Consider the following 22,500-nt stretch of genomic DNA (forward strand, 5'->3'; position numbering starts at 1 on the left):
GTGCTATTTCCCATGCGTCCACTTCAACATTCAACACCTCCATTTCATGTTCTTCCTCGTCACCTCGTGATCTTTAATCCAGAAATGTTGAGTGTTAGTTCTCTCATTTTCCAATGGTGGGTTGGTTGCCGCTCGCCAAAACTGTTTTTCATTTTGTCACAGCAAGTTTCCAAAAGCGTAATTGGTTTGCTTATTTGATGCATGAACACTCCCAAGGATGATGCAAATAATGAAGTTCGAACGCCAGAAATCACTTAGCGGTAAGCAAGAGAAAAATCTAGCCCTTGGAATATGTTAATTTTAGGCTATGTCACGAAAACGGGTGTCTGTTCCCCAAGACGTTTGCAAAGTCAAAAGACTTCGAAATGACATTCAGAATTGCAGAAACAAGGAGGTTGGTGTATGATGCCCCAAAACTAGAAACTAACTAAGAAAGCCATACTTAATATCCAACAGCTGCCATTTACAACGCCAGATAAGTTCACACCATGTATGCTTAATAATCGAGCACTTCTTGGATAACAGACTTTTCACGTATCCTGGCCAAAGCCCCTACACCCTCTCTCTCTTTCATTTTGTCTTTTGGCAGGAGAGGATTTAGGGGACAAGACATCTCCATCGTATATTGGCCTCTCCTAATGGTAATTTTTGCAATCTCAATTTAGCCCGTGGTCAAGATGCGCGGCTATTTGTAAGAAGACTCCTGATTGGTTGTCATTGGCTGTGCGACCATGGCGCGAAACTAAAAATAGATGAGGCATGGAGATGTGTTCTCTACTCTCTCTTGCTTGTGGTTAGTTATTACAATGCTATTTACAGAAGGGGGCGTCATACGTACGGGATACCATAGAGAGCTTACGCACGAGACGTTTGCCAAGTAGCCGAAGAGAAACTGGGTCGAGACCGACGTCCGTGACTTGACTTGCTTGCATTAAGCATGTCACATTGGTGATCTCGCTAAGACTGAATCAAGATTTGTTTTAGAAAGACAAGAGATATTCTTTTTAAAAGTTACAATCAAGGATTGGTACGAGACGATAAATTAATTTTCTTAATTAATTTATTGTAAGAGAACACGCCTTGAAACCTTCAAATTACCTACACACGCTATAAATTGGATGTGAGATGTCATGGGTAATTCTGAATGGATCCTGAATATAGTAAAATTTTGCCTTCACTACCAAATGAATGAGACGCATACAACAGAGTAGATACAGGGACATATAGGTCAGCAAAGACCTCATACGCCGGTTTATTGTAGGAACAGTGACAAAACAAATACTGCTCACCATCTCACATGCCACAATGCAGACATGTGTCTCCAGAGTATACCCCACCAACTATGGTACCGCTAGCTCCGGGGGCTGAGTTACGATAACGAATCTTGGAAACTAACAACAGACTCTTAAATCAAACTTAAACTTGGGAAGTGAATTTTTGCTGACTTAGAAAGGTTTTCAAATCGTAACAATCTGCTACACATATCTGACATGTATACCCATAATCCCTTTCGCACGACGTCAATCCTCCTGTCCGTGCCGGCAAAATAACTATTTCTGTCTATTACGCTTCGCTTCATTGCCAGAAATACTATATTTTGCCTTCACTACCAATGAGAGGCATACATGTCGACAGTGTCGTTACAGGAGCGCATAGGTTAAAGACCTCATACATGTTGACAGATAAAGAATGGGCTTGAATTTGGTGTTGAGCGCACGAGTTTACTGAATGGATTGACACTACAAAGCTAAGGAAAAACCAAGCTTAATCTACAGTCCTAGATTCTTGGAAACCTTAAGCCTCGTTGTAGTTTAGTCCCCGTGCAAGTGCCTGGCTACTCTCTTGGTTCTCCACCTTCAATGCCTCTCATTTACTCTGGAAGTAGCAGCCATGGTTGCGCCAACGGACAGGGTGTTTCTTCACCAAAAGCCTACCTCAAAAATTGCTGAGGATAAAAAAGGAGAAAACAGGAGACTAAACATCTCACAAAACTAGATCACCTGTAAATATCTTTAGTGAATCAAACATTCTGGAACGGATAAATCAACGTCATTAAAACAACTCCTTCGACCTTACGAAAGAATCTCAACAACCTCAAACCAAAACAAACTTCTCAGTAGCCCCCCAGCCCCCTTGAGGGAATAAGCACTTTTTCACAGAATCCCAGTCTTAACAAAATGCGTTGACACCACTCGTGCCTGGCCGATAAAACTTTGAATTAAACTACGCCAGTTTATCATTGTATATTAGACACGCAAAACGGTCAAACTTATGGGGACCCCACACTTCATCTAAGAATTTAAATATGTCGTCATCAGTGATGGTGTTATCATCATCATCTATTATACTACTTATGTCATCTGCCACATAGATAAGATCCCTGGGACTCCAATTAACAGCTATGGTGATTCCGTTTAACATATATCACTGAAAAATATTCATTGACAATTTCTGCAATCGAGGGACCCTGGATCCTTTGTTTACAATTGATAAAATAATTATCTGTGAACCATGACACAGTATGTGATTTCAAATCTTCTGCAAACGCATCAAGCGACAAGTGCCGGAACTTTCTTTGCTCTCAGCTTCAGACCAATTCTGATTAAACACCTTTATCTCGGTAACGACTACACCAACACATTCTACGCTGGATGCGTCAGAATACCCCAATCTAGATGGCCTCTATTTAACCGACCAGATTGGAATGTCATTGCATTTACAAAGGATCGCTTGCCAGAATTCTAACTCAAATTCAACGCCATCACTTGACTTAATTTTACATGATCAAGCCACGATTGAGCAGAATAAATTAGTGCGTACAGATTTCTCGACATCAACATAGATACGTTGCATACATGGATGGGTCGCCGTATTCCTACTTAAAGACCATTAATGTCAACAAGAAGGCTCGAGATCCTTTTGTCCGTGGCAGCAAGAATACAATCGGCGGTGTTAATTTCCGTTCCAAGCCGTCTGACATGACAATCGTCTGACATGACCTCCAAACACTCTATTCTTCGATAGGCAAGGAACCAAATTTCAACAAATTAGCGTGATCTTTTGAGCTACATATATTAATTAGTGAGACAGAATGACTCGCTCCCAAACCGTCATCAAAGAACAAAACGATTGGTTTTCCTTCTCTGGGCAACTTTTCACCAAAAGGTTTTAATTTTTTTGAGAAAATGTTGGGAGCCAAAGACAGCCCAAAAGGCAAAACAGTTAACATGAGATGATCTGGCAGTACCGACTTCATATTTCCAAGCAAGGGCTAGAAACTTTCTGCGTTCAGGGAAGATATCTATGTGGAGATACCCCTAAGAACTTCTTTGGCAACCAAAATGCCTTCCCACTCAGGCTTGAACTTACTTCTTGTACAGGTGGTTATTCACATGCGTAAGATCTAAAATCAATCTTTTCTGTCCAGGCTTTATCACTTAAAGCAATTTTATGGTACCATATCAAACACCAATTATTGCTGAAAAGATTCGGTCATTTTAGTTGAAATAAAAAAAGTTACCATGGCAACAAGAAAGCCCTGCAAAAACACCCCATATTTTGGCTTTAGCTGCTCATATCTCAAAAACGAACTCGGTGACCCTCATTTTTGTTTCTGAAATGTTATCTGTGCAGCGAATTTAGAGGCACCTTAAATAATTGAAAATTTAAGGTAGCTCTAAATCCGCTCCACAGATTTTTTTTTACAATTTGCAGAGAGTTTCTTCTTGGCCTGCTGAACAGTTTTAAAGAATCGGGGTCACCGAGTTCGTTTTTCAGATATGAGCAACTAAATCCAAAATATAGGGTGCTTTTGCAAAGCTTTTCTGTTGCCTTGATAACTTGTTACGTCAAAAAAATGATTTCATCTTGTTTAGCAATAACTGATGTTTCACATGGTACCATAACATTGCTGCTAAGTGATAAATTTTGTGGTGTCAATCCTTCTATTAAGAACGTTTCTTTCAAGTGTTGATACCCTTTTGAGCCACCTTTAAGCAAATTACTTTGGTAAATGACAGGAAATATAAAGTTGATAGTCCAGTGTATACACAGGAATAAAAGAAAATTAAAATCAATGAAATTAATAGAGTTATTCCACATCAAATGAACTTACCTTTCCGCGTTTTTGTTTTCATTTCACCACGGACAGCAAATACCCAGCTTTGACCTTTTTGACTTGATGTTTGGGACGTGTGACGTCATTTAAAAAATCACTTCCGGTCAACGTCCGTGTTGAGAAAAACATCTCGTGCATAAGCTCTCTACTTAGCTAATGTCTAGTGTAGCGCGTTGTAGTGCAGTGCAGTATATTGTAAAGAAGGGTTGTATTGTGGAGTATTGGGTTAAAAAAAATACGTTGTCTACAAAAAATGACAAATAAATGAATAAGAGATGAATTGCTTACAAGATAGAAAACGGGAAAAGGAAATCGAATAGAGGGTAAAATCGTCCTTATACAAAAACACAAGCAATAGAAAGAGCGGTAGAAGAGCTTGGTTGGACTTGTAGAGGATCAATCTAATTTTGTGGAATGAGGAAAGGCTTGTCGTTAACCCGTCTGCACCAGTTTTTGAGACATTTTTTTTCTTGTTTTTAAGAATCATTAAGTCATTTCTATCTCGCTGGAAACATTTATTACGACCGAATTTCGAAGTCTGTCGAGATTCTATTATTACCGTTTACGTTCACTTTAGACAAATGAGCAGTATATGAGATCAGAACGACTGAGCAAAGGTCTCTATTTCTTTTAAAGTGCATTATTGTGTATTACAAGTGGGTTAGCGAATGTGAGAGAATGGTTAACACATATCGAATGAAAAGTATTACAATTGAACCCACTGGGAACTCGGAAAAATCCGAGCCCCAGATGGGCGCCGAGTTGCCAGTGGGTTCAATTGTAATACCTTTCACATGGGCGTAGCCAGGATTTTTCAAAGGGGGGGCCACACTGTGTCAAATAGAGGGTACTCGCGTTTTTGCAACCTGATTATTGTAGGCTGTTTGCATAAAAAAAGGCTTACAAAGGGGGGGGGGGGGCACCCCAGGACCCCCTCTAGTTACGCCCTTGTTTCATTTGATATGTGTCAACCATTCTCTCACATTCACTCACTTTGGTGGTTGGTTGACCGCATCGTTCACAGAAATACAGGCAACTGGATTTCAATGATGCTCTCAATGTGACTGCGCGATGGACTTATGAGCTATGCTGTCGGTCGCTATTTGACTCTATGGCTGCGTGATGCAGCTCGAGTGAAATATCCTCATTTCACCCTTGCTCACCATAGAGTCTCCAGTAGCTCAGTGTTTAGAGCATCCGTACAAGATCACGGAGGGTCGTGCACATTTCACCCTTTCTCACCATAGAGTCTCCAGTAGCTCAGTGTTTAGAGCATCCGTACAAGATCACGGAGGGTCGTGGGTTCGAATCCCATCTGGGTCTCGGATTTTTCCGAGTTCCCAGTGGTTTCAATTGTAATATCTTTCATTTGATATGTACAAGTGAGTTGACCAAAAAATAATAATTGACTTACCTTGCTGTGGCTGTTCAGTACAGGGAAGCAAAGATCATAGGAAGAAAAAAACAAGGAAATATATAGTTGGTGTGGATAAATAGACCACGTTCTTTGAAGACTAAGATTATAAGACCAAGTAAACATGACTTTATGCCGAAGAGGATGCTGGTAATTGTCATGACAACGAACGAAATCGCGAATGCTTTAGACCTACTACTACTACTACTACTACTACTACTACTACTACTACACTAAAAACATAGAGAATAACCTTTCCGATGTATTCCACTGCTCCACGAGATCACAAATGCGTACTGTGACATAGAAACATGTAACACTATTTTACGTAAGATGTGGTGATGTGTACCTGTCATTCGTCGTTTGCAAAGGTACCAGATGATTAATGCTGATAACACCACAGCAGACAAAGGGCCGACGATGTAGTACCACTCTACAGCTCTGGTAGCTGTAAAAAACAGAACCATGCGTGGGTGCAAGTTTTTCAACGCGCAGGATATATGCAATTCGAGGCGGAATTTGGAGTGGAAAAGTTAGTACTCTTCTTCATTTATGAGAGCTTAAAGGAACCAAACGATTTTTCAGATATTGCTATGGACCATATTTATAAATGTTTTTTTTTCTCTGTGTGCTAATTATCCTCACTATCCTCGTTAGCGAAGGAAAATTCAAAAGACCTTTTCTGCCAAAGTGAGGCTAGTGAGGATGATCAGCACAAAGGCAAAAGGATGATTTATTGGCCGCGATTCATGAATACGGTCTATATGGTATTATCAATTTAAGGGAAAAACTTAAAGGGGCTATACCACGTTATTTTAGGGTATTTCGGGAACAACTTTAATTAATCATGAGTTCAAAACTCGAAAATGGTAATGCCAGGAAATCCTTTACTGATAAAATTATCGTTAAGTCACAAACAAGATGATTCTGAAAAGAAACGACCTTTATCCTGGTGAAAAACGTCGTGCCGACTTTTTGCAAGATTGACCAAATGCAATCCGTTTCAATGTTGTGCCTTTCTCCATCCATGATTCTGTTTCCTTTTGATGTATCTCTTTTATGTTTTTCAACAGTTTTTAGTGGTTATTTTAATGTTTCATTCTAATTTTTGGGCATTTTAGCTGTCTAGTAGAAGAAAGAAAAACAGAAGTAAAAAGTATGAATCCTAAGACACCTAGATACACTCTGGAGTTTAGTGTAACAATTGATGGGCAAACATCCCCTTTCTTTCTTTCTGCCCTCTCACCTCCAAAGAAAGTTTATGAGAGTTTGCGTAGGCTGCAATTGATTTAAAATATTTTTTGTATATATTGATGGTTCGCCAGATATTTTTGGGATATATTGTTACTGCCAGATACGCCAATCAAGTCGTTCACTGCATCCTGAAGTTGTTGATGCAGAACTTATGGAATCACGATGGAGGTTCTACGGTTAGATACTCTTGGGATTGAACAAAGACAGTAGTCCTACCATGAAAGGATTGGACTAGATCTTGCTGCACTAGTTTGTGGCAGATCAGCCAACTCATGAATCATAAGTTAGTCTGTTACGCCAGATGTCTCACTTAAAGACACTTAAGTTATTTGGCAATACATACTCACTTCCTGGATTCGAAAAAAAATAATAAATAAATAAAAACCTGCGTGAGTAGACAACCGTCAAGTCCCATTACGTTTTTGCTCACATATTGATTATTAACGGACTAGACGGTGGAACAGAGACCTTTGAAAGGAACAAAGAACAAACAAGTTAATCGCAACACTTGAAAAAACCTACCTGTTCTGGCTTTGGGACTTTTAGCCTCTTGGTCTTGGCGCCCTATCGAAAAAGAATTCAGAAAACTCAACTTTTATTTTCAGTGTATTGTTGAGAGTGAGTTCTCCAACTTTAACTCTACAACCATAATTGGCAAACTCTTATCCCAACCCTTTGTTTTTCTATATTCAGGCCGGACTGTTTTTAACCCATGCAAGCAAAAATTTTGTCAACCGGTGGCTCAGTTGGTTGAGCACCGGGCTGTCACGCGGGAGGTCGTGAGTTGAACTCCGGACGGACCAACACTCAGGGTCTTTAAATAACTGAGGAGAAAGTGCTGCCTTTGTAATTACATCTGCAAATGGTTAGACTATCTAGGCTTCTGGGATAAGGACGATAAGCCGGAGGTCCCGTCTCACAACCCTTCAATGTTCATAATCCTGTGGGACGTAAAAGAACCCGCACACTTGTCGCAAACTAAAACTACCTCTGGACGATTACATGGACGATGGCAAATGCAGACAATAAATTGTCAAAACTCCCATTTGTTTTGTTAAATGGTTAAATCGGCTAACATATAAGGTGTTTTTATAGTGGAATGACCATGTTGACAAAATGTCTGCGAAGTAAAGCCTCTCAGCGAATTTATTTGCTTAGGCAACTTTAGCGCGCTGGTATTGATCACATGCCTCTCAAGATTTCCATTTTAGTTTACCAGTCTATTTGTCTGATTTAATCGAAAGGGTTCAGAAGCGAGTTTTAAGGCTTTTGCATCCAGAAGCATCACATAGGAAAGCGCTGGAAGATACAAATTTAACAACGCTTGTTGATAGACTAGAAGAGTTATGCATAACTATGATCACTCAAAGTGAGTAATGGTCTGCAAAAATTAGCTACCCTGCTGCCTGCGCACAAAAATACTTCTCAATACAACTTAAGAAGCAAGCGAATGTTTGCTATGCCTTCTATTAAAACTAAAAGGTAGATATGGGTATGGGAAGAGGCGCTCCCAAATATCCAATTAATAATTTTAATAAAACTAACTTAAGTTATCCCTTTGCAATGTTTCATAACACACTCTCATCTAAGCCTACTAGCACAGCTTCAAAACTTTAAATTTTACGTCGATGTACAGTTTTCCTCAATCTTGAGAAGGGATTTTTTATTTTGATCTTCTGCGATGCCATCGGCACCAATACTCGAAAAATTAAGAGGAAGGTAGCGATTCTTTCATTGTTGCCAACTACATTATTTTTTCTCTACAAGAGTGCGCTACCGTGACAGCAATCACTTTCAGGACTTTGAAAGTGTTTTCAAGTGCCCAAATAACACGATCGGCATTGCACGTATTATTGCTCGTAAAATATATCAACCGGTTTACTGATTCGTGGTCTGAGCTTCTTTACTTGAGTATTTGAGACTAGTTTAAGGTACACTACTGAGTATTGGCTGTAGAGTATCCAGCCTTGCTTCTTTTGTAAAATGATAATCGGGTGTTTTTGGGTGAACTTTATAAGAGCAAAATGTATATAACGCATTTTATTAAGGTGGCCGAACACAGCTTTTCCTCGTTCAGTGGTATTCATGGAAGGCCGACGAGGATTTTTTAAAACCAAATATGGTGAAAACGCATTTTCTCCTTCTCGAGATGATCTTGGAATTGCCCTGTAAATTCGCTTCCATTAAGTTTTCAAGGGCACCCAACGAAATATAGTTCAAAACCACTTAAACATACCATTGTCAAACGTATTTTAGAATTCAAACGGTAGATATAGGCATATTTTTATCCCCTAAAAATTTTTCATCTGTTCGGATTTCCTAGCTGAAAGTCTAGTGATCCGAAAATTATAGGGATCAGAACTTACCTTTTCGAAATTTTCAGGCAGAAAAAGATTCCCGAAAATACTAGGTGACCTTTTTAGGGTAACAATCCGTTAAAAATAGCCAATTATACCATTTTTCAGATGTTGGAAAATCCTAGGACAGGCAGGCAAGCAAGAAATTTTACAACAAATGTTCCGAAAATTCTAGCTCTCAAATCGTCTTCCGAACAGGTATTTTCCGAAAATTGACGTTGGGTGCCCCTGAGTTTTTGAAGATAAAATCTTTCAGATGAATCTGCGAAAATGCTATGCATGCTGCATTAGCTCAAATATTTTCAACGGACCAAGAGCTGCTGGCTACTTTACTAAATTTCTCGCAAACCCCGCACCCGTCATTAGATTTCGAAGAAATTTGGAATTAAAATAGCGTCCGCGACTACAAATGAGTCGTCTATAAAAAATAATAATAACAATATAATGAAACAACATCTGGGACTCGGATATTTTTCCGAGTCTACATTTCTCCTTACATTCATAATACATAAAAAAAAAAATTGGGAAAACTGAACAACGCCTTACCAATGCAAAATTCATTACAATCCCGGCAACTCTAAGGTCGGTTCTAAGGTCGATGCAACTGACCGTAAAATTTAGTAATACAACTGTTACATTTAAGCTGCCAAGCGATGACGTTACTTTGTAAACCCAACTTAGGGTAAGACTATGTCAATTATCTTTTTAGGTAACGTTGTTTGGTGATCAGCATCTTGATATTTGTGTTATTACGATAATTTTGTTGTTGCCTTAAAACATCATTAATATTATAGTTTACAATACCAACTACAATACCTACTGGAGAACCATTCTGTAACAACTTCCGGAGATCATTAAGTGATGATTGCAAGAGAAAAGGAGACGAACAAATACGATAACAACGAAAAGGAAATGTGCGGATAAGGTTGAATCTTGTATTTCCTAGGTGTGAATGAGTCCCATTTGGTATAAAGACCCGTAAAAGTTTTCTTCCGATAAATAGATGCAGAGAAATTGTGTTGATTACGAGTTTAAGAAGAATATCGAGGAAAGGCATTTGGCTATTTTCCCCAAATTCAATTGTGACTTTGATGTTATTATGAAAATTATGAAAAACTTGGTTGGCCAGTGGTAAGATTAGATCAATCTGTTATGTCCAAAGTTAGCTATAACGCTAGTTGCTGGGGTTGTAATGAATTCAACAACATCTATCAGCGAATTATGAAGAAAATCCGTCTGTTGAAATTTTTATGCTAACCGCGGCTGTTAAAGGTACTTTATTTCTATTTTCTATTCTTTTAAGTAAGCATATGCTGCCAAAAAAAATAATTATAAAATAAAATAAATAAATAAATAATGAGCGAATTTTGCATAATGAATGAGTCACCAGTAATCAGATCCCCTGTTTATACGCAAAGGGTTGTGGGATCGCCAGGGGGACAAACGTTGCAAGGCGCTGTAAGAAAATGTACAGCGGAAAATTATATCGACGTCCAAAAAACGATTATCGAGAGAGATCAACGGTTTCTTCAACTCTGTTTTATCACAAATCGATTTGGGCAATGTTGATACGTGGCAAGTGTAAGTTTTTGCTTGAATAACCGTGAAATATGAGATAACATTTACTGATTAGCTTCCTTGCTTGCGTAAGGTTTATTTTGAAATGTTGACATCGCGTCCTGGTCTCAAAATATTACAAAATTTGGTATAAATCTGAAGCAAGTAACTCAATAAAGCGTTGTATTTTCGTGTGTATAAGCTGTTTTCTTATTAGACGTAACCAATAGAGGATGATGTGAAGTGCTAGTTTTCTGCTCATATGAACCATGTGAGCGTTAACTGAGCCCTGCTAATAGAAATGAGCCCACACAAGGACAGAGAAAAACTCTGACCAGGGTGGGTATTGAACCCACGACCTTCGGGTTAGATCACCGCTCCTCTACCAACTGAGCTACAAGGTCAGACGGGAGCAGGTAGTGGGAATTTAAGATGTCAATGTCACGGCAATGACTATGTACAAGCACAAGGAAGGGTTAAGTAGTTACCAACGTTGGCCGAGTAGCACTTACATTCCAACAGGCTTAACTATTAGAGGGTGATGTAAACTGCTAGTTTTCTACCCATATGAACCATGTGAGCGCTAGTTCCCGCCCTGGTTTTTCTCTGTCGTTGTGTTGGCCCATTTCCATTATTAGGGCTAACGCTCACATGGTTCATATGGGTAGAAAACTAGCACTTCACATCTTTCTTTAATAGTGAAGTCTGTTGAAATATAAGTGATAAACGGCCAACGTTTGCAAAAACGTAGCTCTTCCTTGTACTTGTTCATCCTCATTGCCGTGACATTTACATCTTAAATTCCCATGACCTGCTCCCGTTTGACCTTAGAGCTCAGTCGGTAGAGCAGCGGTGATCTAATCCGAAGGTCGTGGATTCAATTCCCAGGGCCTATTTCCGTTAGTAGGTCTAACACTCACATGGTTCATATGGGTAGAAAACTAGCACTTCACATCACCGTCTAGTAGGCAAGTCTGTTGAAATTTAAGTGCTACACGGTCAACGTTTGCAAAAACGTAACCCTTCCTTGTTTTCGTACTAGTTACGTCTTGCGTAAATGAATTATGGCTTCTGGAAGTTTTACCTCCTCCAAAGAAAGAAGTCGTTGTCAGAGACTGCAGAGAAGATGGGAATTGTATTTCCAGAGCTATTACTCTCTGGAGGGATAAAATGAGCGATGCGAAAGATGAGGAAATCGAACGTCAATTTTTGATTGAAAAAATCCAACGGCTTTTGAGCCGCTACGTACTATTTTCTTCATACTCTGTGGGTACATGTATTCCTGAATCATTTTAATGTATTACGATGATTATGCTCAAGCAAACCATATTTCAATCTCCTAATCTGTCTCGAGGAAGCTTTTGTAATGGTACTTTTCCAGAGAGTACAACATTCTCTGTTTCGAATGATTTCGATAACACTGGGAATTCATATGCCTCAGCTGTTAAACAACTTTTTCCTCCCGTCAAGTATTTCACTGGATCCAAGAAAACTTGTTAAGCTTCAAATTCAAACAATACGTGAAAAGTGTCATCTTTATACACTAGTTCTCTGTATATCTGATCCTTGGAGCAGGTCTTTAAGGTTTACTCTCTTAGTCGTACTCTTTTATTTACAAAGTTGGTCGATAGGACATTATCAGAGATTCTGTAACCTTGTACAAAATGATTTGAACAGACCTTTGTACTCACTGAAACGTTAATAGCTCTAGCCAGCCAACGACAAAACCTTTTTTTTTAAATTCCTGGAAGAGTGAAATCTTAATATTTCAACGTGATGAAGAATCTTCTGCTTTTTTGGGTACTTTCGATCTTGGTCACAAACCCACATAGCACAATGATCGCCACCACGCATATTTGCAATATTATTTGGTTTGCTGAGTTTAGAAACAGGCCAAAAGCTAGCCCGCTATACACACGTAAATACAACTGAAACGGGTTTATTGAGTTATTTTCTCCAGATTTATACCTGATTTTTTTTTAATATTTCATGATCATTTCACAATAAACCTTATAACATTACGCAAGCAAGGAAGTTAATCAGCAAATTTTATCTCATATTTCACGGTTATTCAAACAAAAAGTTACACTTGCCAAGTATAAACATTGCCTAGATCGATTTCTGAATAAACTGTGTCAAAAAAGCGTTGATCTCTCTCCAAAATCGTTTTTTGGACGTCGAAATAAGTTACCGCTATACGGTTTCTTACAGCGACTTACAATGTTTGCCCCCTTTGCGATCCCAGAACTCTTTGCGTATAAAGCAGGGATCCGATTACTGGCAACTCATTCATTGAGGAATAACCATACTTTAAGCCTTTATTTATTCTACAGTCAGCAATAAAATTGTTTTTACATTGACCTTTTCAACCCCCTATTCCGTCATAAGCTGTAATTCTTAAGGTGACTGAACACAGGTTTAAGCACTTACATGTATACTTCCATTTCTGCCATATTTATGCAGTTGGAAGATCAAACTTGATCACCAATGTGCTACCACGAAAGTTTATATTTTGACAATCAATGTGCTCAGCAGACCCTTACCTTGATAACGCATCTACAATCGGCGTCAAAATGAGTTGCCACATTGTGTCTGTACAACAGATTTTATGCGTAAAATAACAGGGCTATTTGTACTACGCTTTAAATTTTCCAAAAGACCCACCCCCGTCCCCCCAGTTTCCCCTCTCCCATTCAATGTTGTCTGTTTTTAGTCAAAGATCACACAAATTACGACACAACTTTGTTTGGAGGAGGGAAGAACTGGGTACCCTAGCAAGGACAAAGAGTTAATTAATTCATTAAAGCAAATTTTACATTCTCCAATCACTGTTAGACAACCACACAATCTAAATCCAAAATAATTTTACCTCTTATTTTGATATCAACAGACGAGGACGAAGAGCCTGCCTTGTTCAGTGCTTTGCATGAGTATTCACCACTGTCAGAAACTTCAACTTTTTCAATAAGGAGGATGCTGCTGTCACCGTTTTCAGTGATGTTGGCTCTTTGAATCTCAGAAACGTTATTCTTTTCCCACGTGATTCGCCATGTAGCTTCACTGGCTTTGCAAGTCAATGTCAGTGTATCCCCTTCCAGCATTGTGGGATATGGGCTTGGAGATATCTCAGCAGTGGGAAATTCTGAGATTAAAATGACACAATTCGGTGAGATAAATATCCTCACAAAGTTCCAGCTCATTGCTTAAAAAAAATGAAATCAGTGTTAAGAAAGAAAAATTTGGACGACAATGCAAAGATAGTTCCGATAATTTAAACTTGAGGAATTTTAATGAGATAAATAAGTTAATTTTTGAAAGCTGGTCAAATTTTACTGCAGAATTTGTAATATGCAGTAAAGAGACTGAAAGCTGGGGATCAAAAAAATATATTATATTGCAGCAGGAAACGACTTCTTTCTCGGCAAATCTAACCAATCGCTGGAAAAGTAAATTTAATATAGTTTCACGTTGCTCCACTCCTGCCTAGTATCTACTCCAGAGCTGATCTTAAGCTTTTATACTACTCCTTTCATACACTCAATAACTAGCGTCACTTCCTATCAATAAGGTGTAAATAGGTGTAAGGTAAAAGACCGCCATGATCACGTTTTGAAAGAGCGTGGGCGGAATTAATGTGCCAAGCTTCCAATGAAAGGCGTTCACTTGATGGTACCGCCAGTTGGTGGTGATAATGTTTGAATTACATATTTCACCCAATTCCACGGTTGGTCTAGCAAGCATGTTACGACAAAGCTTAATTACTTTTTTTGCAAAGGAATACTGCTCTTTCGCGCTCCTTTAAACGCACGCGAAACTGACGTTTGGTTTGTCCGATGTTATACTCGTGTTCGTAGTCATTGCAAGGACTAGTATACACAGCGTACCTGACACCTGTTTACACCTCATGTAAAGTTCCATCTCCTGCGGAGGTAGGAGGTCATGTGATACTTTATCCGTCCTTATACTTCCTAATAGTAACATTATTCTTTTTCTGCTTTGTCCATATGCAAATATAAACTAAATACATTTTTCCCTGTCGTCCTTTACCTTTTGTTTCTTCAACTTTTCCTTCCATGATTACTCTCAGAATTTCATTGTGTCTCATGACATGTCCAAAATGTTCTATTTTCCTTCTCTGGATCGTATACAACAATCTGCGATTTTCACCAGCCATTTGCAACACTCTCTCATTGGCAAGCTTCTTTTTCCAGCTAATGTTGACCATTTTTCTCAACACCACATTTCAAAAGCCTGCAGACTTTTCACCAAGTCTGCGTTAACTTTAATGTCCGCTAACTAGTGGGCTTATAAAAGGAGTCACGTAACAGGTTTAGATCACGCCTGAGGAAAGCAATAGGCAATCAAAACGTCGGGTCTTAAATCGTAACTTCTATAAGTTGCATTCCTTTTAAGCCGGAGTAGCGAGAAATCCACCTGGCTGCCTTTTGAACTGTAATCTATCTCATTTGAAAGTAAATATATTCAATTCAAACCCTTTTGTTTTCAAAAGAACGCGACACGTAATCTAAATCGTATACAAAACTCATAGCAAAAAAAGCAAACCTAATACACGAAGAGAAGAATTGGAATATTCTTCACCAGCCTCGTTTTTGGCTATACACTTGTACCATCCCTCCATATTCTTTACAGTCTTAGGTAACTGAAGAAGTGACTGGTTCGAAGTATTTGTAATGACAGCATCCCTAGGAAGCTCTCTGTTTTCAAATTTCCACGATAGTTTCGGATGTGGTACACCACTCGCCTTGCAGCTAATGTTGGTTGTTTGTCCTTCAACGACAGTCTGGTTTTGTGGGGATACGTAAACTACAGGAGCGACTGATTAAAATAAGAGTATGTTGGGAAAATACTTTGTAAGAGCAAAATGTATATAACGCATTTTTATTAAATATTGCTGACTATTGCAGAATGTAACATATTCCAACCACTATTAAACAAATACACAATTCTACATCCAAAATAATTTTGCCTTTTATTTCGACATCAACAGAAAAGGACGCAGAGCCTGCCTGGAGAAAGTGAGGTCATTTACTCTTAGCTTGAAAATGCGGTGTGTGAATGCGGCTTACTTAGTATGCAGAACACGAATTTGAAAACCTGAGAGCCCAAAATTTAAGCTGAGTAAATGACGTCGCTTTCTCCTCGATCCAGATTGCTGAAAGCTATACAAAGGAATACAACTGTAACCTTCTTTAACTAAGAAGATATAGGCGATAAGCTCAGGGAGTAAAGGCACATAATGCAGAGTGCGGTAAAGAGGGGCAGAAACTCACTGGGAAGAGCCTCGCGACCTTCTGAGACGATTTCCGAGCTAGTTTTCGCCGTGTTGATTGACCAGCAAAGCCGTCAAGGCTAGCGAGGTCACGTGTCGAAGGCTCACGTTTCAGTGAATCATTGAATCCAGATGGCGTTGTTGTATCTTGTTCTGCCGAGGTATTATTACAGTCCATTGTGATAATTTCTCGGGCTCCTACTCCCGCAAAATAAATATAAAAAACAAAAAACAAAACCATGAAGCAAAATCACGTCACGGTTCACGATGAATTAAACATTCGATTCTCATTTCACGGATAGGCATTCTCAGAAATCACGGCTCACAGCAATTGACAAAATCACGTTTTAGGTGAAAAAAGGTCATCTCACATTTCACGTGAAATAAAAAAGGCAATTCACGGTTCACGAAATTACCCATTACTACCGTTAATGCAATATGAAGGGGCATGATAAGTTGTAATGGCATGTGGACTACATGCAGTTATATTTCTTGACCTCTTGGTTGGAAATTAAACCAATTTGCAATATAATGTAATGGCTCTTAGTTAAAGGATGTTTACAGTGACTTTACAGAGTTGCAGTTACGTTATATGCTGCAGCATAGTTATAACCTCATTTGTAAGATCGTAATTAATTAAATATACGACTGTATGCATTTCTTGTTGTTACTCAATCCATGACATTTCTTGTAAAGTAGATTGATTTAATTATATTTGTTACAATTCAAGATCATTTTAATTCATATTACGGTTAAATATTCCAATGGTTACACAGTTTCTTTGGGTGCCCTGTGATTTAGCTGACTTACCTATTACTTCAATCCACATTTTACCGCTTACATTTCCTGCCCTGTTCTTTGCAACACATCCATATTGGCCAGCATCCTTGAAAGTCACATTAGTGATAACAAGAGTGTTGTTATTAGCAACTTGAGTTCCATTGTTAGTCCAGCTGACGTTTGGTTCTGGGTCTCCTCTCTCAATACATTTTAATTGTAATGTAGAGTGAAACAACACAAGCATAGAGTTTTTCTTAAGAGCAGCATCCAGCTTAGGAGGAGCTAGAGAAACAGATAAATATAGACATCACATTTGCTCAATCGTAAAGTGACATGTATGTGTTCAACTTGCACAATTTAAGAGGTTTTACCACGCTATTGAGATGATGATGACTTATATGTGCTTTACATAGGTATACAGTAAAACCCTGCGAGTAAGAACCTTCCATTCTAAAATTTAGCCTAAAAAGGTTCTTACATAAATGGTAATTAACAGAAATCTAGGCTATCTAGGTTTTTAAATAGGTTCTTATCTTCTGGATTAAAAAAAAAAAAAAACACACATTGTAGCAGCCAGTTTTTCCCTATACCTCATCTAAATTTTATATCATGGCATTTTTACGATAAGAAGGACGCTAAAAACTTTGCGTGACCAAGAGCTCCGCGTGGCGGCGCACTCGTTTGCTGAGTAGGTAAACACAGAATCGAATTAGGTTGGAGAAAATTTGGCCACCAAAGGTGAGGAACCTTATTTTCAAGATCTGCCAATATATATATATATATATAAAAAGAACTAATATCGCATGATGATCTGGCACACGCAGACAACCTGAACTCCATAGGTGTCATGTAAGGGCTGAACACAATCGTCAATAGCTGAGCCAACATGTAAAGGGTCAGAGTCTGTTAAGTCCCAACTGCATTATAACAATCTCCGGTCGAAAAGACTGGATAACATTCAAGTTGAGTTTCAGCGTTTTGGAAACAGTGCGTACGGCCACCGACTCCGTGCCATTTTTTTAAAGTATAGCCTGCGTAGCAAGCGTTCCTGTTGGACAGAAGAGCTTTGAAACGATTTTCTGCAAACTGCCCCGCGAAAGTTGGGGCAAGAGACTGAGGGAACGCTTGCAAGAAGACCCCCTATTTCTGAAAAACGCCGACCTTTTAATGGTTGACTTGACACACGCTGATTGACGTCTTATTAACAAATTAGCCAATAACAGATAATCGTGTTAACACAAGTTGACTTCCGTCCAAACAAACCGAGGCACCGAGGAATCGAAACACACCCAAGCGATCGATGCAGAATTTGTTAGCGTGATTTTTAAAGTTAAATTTGTAACGGCAGCTTCTCAGCCGGGTACGACTGGTCATGTTTCTTCTGAGAATTTGTTTAAACCCTCGAAAACAAAAGAAACTTAAGGAAAAATTGTAGCTGATATTTGCAGAGCGGTTGGAAAGAAGCTGTCGAAAACAACAGCCAATTTTCAGAACGTGTCAGCAACCCGTGCGCTCGTAAAATACGAAATTTAGGAACATAACTTGTACAGAGTTCGATGGGTAGTAAGGCCGTTAAATGAAAAAAATCCACAAAAACTGACCATGAAACCATTTAAGAGGTTTTAGTTTAAAGCTAGCGACGATTTCAGTGCGACTTGCTGGATATTTCTTGGTGAAATCGTCACGAAATCGCAGATGAGATAGCAAGTTAAGGTGCACGACTGTACAGAGGAGCCGCTTTCTTCTCACAATAAGAGAAGATTTAACAGGGGAGCTGCGTAATTGTCTTCATCTTGTTTCAATCCATGACATAGGACTCAAGATTACATTAGGCAAGGAATTTGATGAATACTGTTTATTTCCTTGATCCTGAAACATGGATTCTGATTAGTTCGCAAGCATTTTATTAATTCATCCTGTGTAAATATAAAGTATCTTTTGCAAGCGAACGAAAAGGCTACTTCAGTCCAGTCCAAACTGTTCGTCAAGAATAAGCACTACCAAAGTTTTCTTAAATAACGAATCTTTTGCTTTTAGTGAATTATGGAGACGCTTAATTGTCCACAGCTGCTTCAGCTGACGCGTAAATAATACTGAATTTTCCTTGCTGGATATCGTCCGAGCAGTCTAGATTGTCATTTAAATCACAGGCTGTCATTTTCATACAATTTACCTCAACCATTTAATTGATCGTGTATGAGGCTTTGAAATGGAGAAATCACGATGATACTCGAGCAGCCTGTTCTTGTTTTTTTTTTTAAATGTTGAACTCCGCACCTGGAAAATTGAGCTTTTTCCGAATTCTGTTGGCAAAACGGCCATTACATCTATACAGTTAAAGAGATTGCGTATTGACAGTTCTTGTTCCCTTTTCAATGTAAAAGCGAGAACCGATTCGCTTAGCTTGAACACACGATTCAAATCCTTTCACATCTTCCGCCATTGTCTTTGTCACGCTAGAACTAACAAGAAACATTTTGGTGGAAAATTTATCACCTGTCAATCATTGTGACCGTGCCGCACCAATCAGAAGCCCCCGTTCGTGGGCGAACGGGTTTTTCAAAAATTGCTGGTTTTCACTCACGTGATCAACAGCCATGTTTTTTGACGAAAACAAAAGGAAGCATTTGCATAATAATAGAGTTAAATTCCCTGAGGATTTGGTCGGGGCACCAACATGGCCGCCTTTTCTTTGTTTAGGGCACCAACATGGCGGTCGTGACGTCACGTGAAAACCGAGAATAGGGGGTCTTCTTGCAAGCGTTCCCTCAGTCTCTTGCCCCAACTTTCGCGCTGCCAGTTTCTGGAAAATCGTTTCGGAGCTCTTCATCTATCGAACAGGCACGCTTGCTACGCAGGCTAATCAAGGCACGGTGAGATAACTTAAAATCAAAGCTAAAATGGGGGAAATCGCGGGCGAATAAAAGAATCATCAAGAACTAAAACACGCGGCTCAGCCATTGAATAATAGCAAAAATAAAAGGAAAAGAGGATACTTGCCTAAAAATTGCTGAAAATTGGTTCAAACAAGCGATGTGAACAGCGTGATGGTGAGCGATCGAAAGGGGGCGAGCGCACGGTAAAAGGCGCTGAAGAACGATATCGTCAGGAACGCCCTGAATTCTGATTGGCCGGAAATGAGGTAGGCTTGGAGCCTACCGCCTTAGCCTGCAAACCACTATCTAAGCAATGCCTTGCCATAAAATCCCATTATGAGGCCGTCATAACCCTGTCTTTTGAGTAACATTTAAAGAGAATTATAAAATCCACATAAAAATGACTATAATGAGTAAAACTGAAATATCATATGAATCTTCAGAACATCAATCAATTGATCTTATTTGCCAAAGTGCACATACGTTTTAGACTTTAGAAAAGAAGGACTTGTTTCAAATTTTAGGGTCAACAGGCTCTTGTTTAGAGGGAGTCTAAAGGACAATTTTTTGGCTAACAGGTTCTTAAAAATAGGTTCTTACTTGAGGAGTTTTACTTTATTACATTATTATTTCCAAGTTTGAATGCATTGATTTTTTTTTAGTTATCCACTTTGAAGAAATTGGGGTCATTGGTGACCGAAGTGTTTCCACTACATTATGTTCACATTACAATTAACTTATGAAATGCACCGTGTCAGAAACAGATTGGCTTCAAAGGGTGAAAAAATTTTGTTAAACTTAGTCATCTCACCAATTTAAAAAAAAAATACCCATTGGATCAGTAGGTTTTTCCCAGGTTCTCTTTATTTTTACGCTTAAAACTCTCGACAAACTTTTGTCAACTCTCGCTCTCGTTTGGCCAACTCACGATCACTCTCAAGAGTTTCAACTCTCGTCAACTCTCATCAACTCTCGCTCTCGTTTGGCCAGAGCTTTACTTGCCCTAATGCTTGTCAGCGTTCATCTTTGGAAATTCGTATCATGCTATCATTTTGATAAAAATTCTACATAAGAGGGCCAAAAGAAAAGCCTTGGGGACTTCTTTTTTTCACTTATGTCTTTAACTGGTCACCAAAAATTCTGTATGATTAAGTATGATTTCAGTTTGGCTTGAAAAGGTTGCCTCCAAGAGTTATCTTTGATTTCATGATAAATAATTGAATGTACTGTAGTCTTCACTAAAAACGTTGTAGTATAATTATAGAAAAAAATTATGTTGGCCAGAAAAATATACTTAAGCAGTATCTAATTTATAACTAGTCTTAACGACAATTTATTGTCAGGTTTTTGTTTTGCTCAAAATTGCGTTACGCATGGCTTAATTCACAGAAATCTTCAACGATGTGGCCATCGAAAATGGTTTTAGGCATGCTCACGGTACTGTCTATATGTAACGGACGTAATTAAAAAAAAAAAAGCAGGGAGTGCTACCAACAATTCTTCTGGAGAGGTTAGACTCAAGGAATTCAGATTACTTATTAATGGCACGATTGCTCCTCGCACTTTGAAATGTTGGAACTGGTATTTGCGCATATTCCTGAGGACAAATTCGTTCTGTCAATGTCATTTGTGTCCAAACTGACTCTCAAGTCTGCAATCTAATCACGACCGTTCATGAAATAATATTTCTGTCTATCATGAAAACTGTGAGGCATTACGTTCCTTCTTACCATCAACTATGACATCAAAGGTATCATTTTCGGAGCCTCCTTGGTTCTTTGCTTTACAGGTGTAGGTGCCTTCCCCTTCTTCTGTTATGTTTCTTTTAACCAAGTTCTGTTTCTCTTCTTCTTTTAACTGAAGTTTATCTTTAAACCAGCTTATTTGGGGCTTTGGAAAACCATCGACAATACATTTCAAAGTAACGTTATCTCCTTCACGTACATTATGGCGTGACCCTGATAGCTTTACATTTGGTGGAACTTAAAACAAAAGAGAGAACGGGTCTGTTAATTTAATCAGGTATGAATTAAACTGCAATTTATAACCATGATTTTGTCGCCACGACTTTCCAGGAAGAAAGTTGCTTCAAGTAGATAAATATGCTTGTAACTCTATTGCACTCACGTTTTTGTACAATAAAGAAAGGATATTTATCTACGCTTGGAGCGGCCAAATTGAAAATGACCTTGAACACGATTTAGTAACAATAACACTGTCCAAACTATGGGTAAGTAATACTCTCAACAATGCTTGGTCATTGCTTCTTTATCGTTGCCGTATTCGCATATAGTGTGCAAACAGATTAAACCAAATTTACCCTTAGACAAAAAACCCGTGCATGAGCTTAGTCCGCCATGCTTTATTACGAATGAAAACTTCATCATTTCCACCTTTACCTACCTATGACAGACACATTTATAACTTGGGAATAAACAGTGATTCTCTCACTTCCTTTGGTTTGTTTTATAGAACATTTGTAAGCTCCCTTATCTTCCCGCCCAACTTTATCGATCTGCAAACTGCCATCTGACAACTGTGTGAATCTGTCTTTCTCTAAGAGTAGGCTATCGTTTTTCCTCCATTCAAATTGCGGAGGAGGATTTCCTTCTGCAGTACAACGTATTTTGCCAGGTTTGCCATATATAAGTGGTTGTTGTGGTTTTTCGTCTTTAAATCGGGCTAAAGAAGAAAAAAAGTGACGGATGAACAATGCCAATGTAATAATATATGATAATGAAATGCGAGAGAGAATATATGAAAATTTCGTATATTATAACTGCCGTTGTGTAGGTATCAGTTAAAGTGATCATCGCAGTTATGAAGCAGCTTGGTCATTTGCAAAAGAAACCTGA

General features: G+C 38.7%; 1 protein-coding gene across 1 annotated transcript in view; it reads right to left on the minus strand.

Moving 5' to 3' along the window:
* LOC138055650 (inactive tyrosine-protein kinase 7-like) overlaps positions 1–22,500 on the minus strand; it is a 73,957-nt gene that overhangs the window by 13,730 nt on the left and 37,727 nt on the right. Inside the window, exons 3-11 of the mRNA XM_068901535.1 lie at positions 22,049–22,327; positions 21,376–21,627; positions 16,800–17,051; positions 15,263–15,535; positions 13,569–13,841; positions 7,308–7,349; positions 5,881–5,979; positions 839–854; positions 1–71 (exon numbers count right to left, since the gene is read on the minus strand). The exon at positions 1–71 is cut by the window's left edge and continues 123 nt beyond it. Of these exons, the coding sequence (XP_068757636.1) occupies positions 1–71; positions 839–854; positions 5,881–5,979; positions 7,308–7,349; positions 13,569–13,841; positions 15,263–15,535; positions 16,800–17,051; positions 21,376–21,627; positions 22,049–22,327 (1,557 nt within the window). The remainder of the gene's footprint in view (positions 72–838; positions 855–5,880; positions 5,980–7,307; positions 7,350–13,568; positions 13,842–15,262; positions 15,536–16,799; positions 17,052–21,375; positions 21,628–22,048; positions 22,328–22,500) is intronic.

Source organism: Montipora capricornis, chromosome 7 (assembly GCF_036669925.1).
Source record: "Montipora capricornis isolate CH-2021 chromosome 7, ASM3666992v2, whole genome shotgun sequence".
Lineage (NCBI taxonomy): Eukaryota > Metazoa > Cnidaria > Anthozoa > Scleractinia > Acroporidae > Montipora > Montipora capricornis.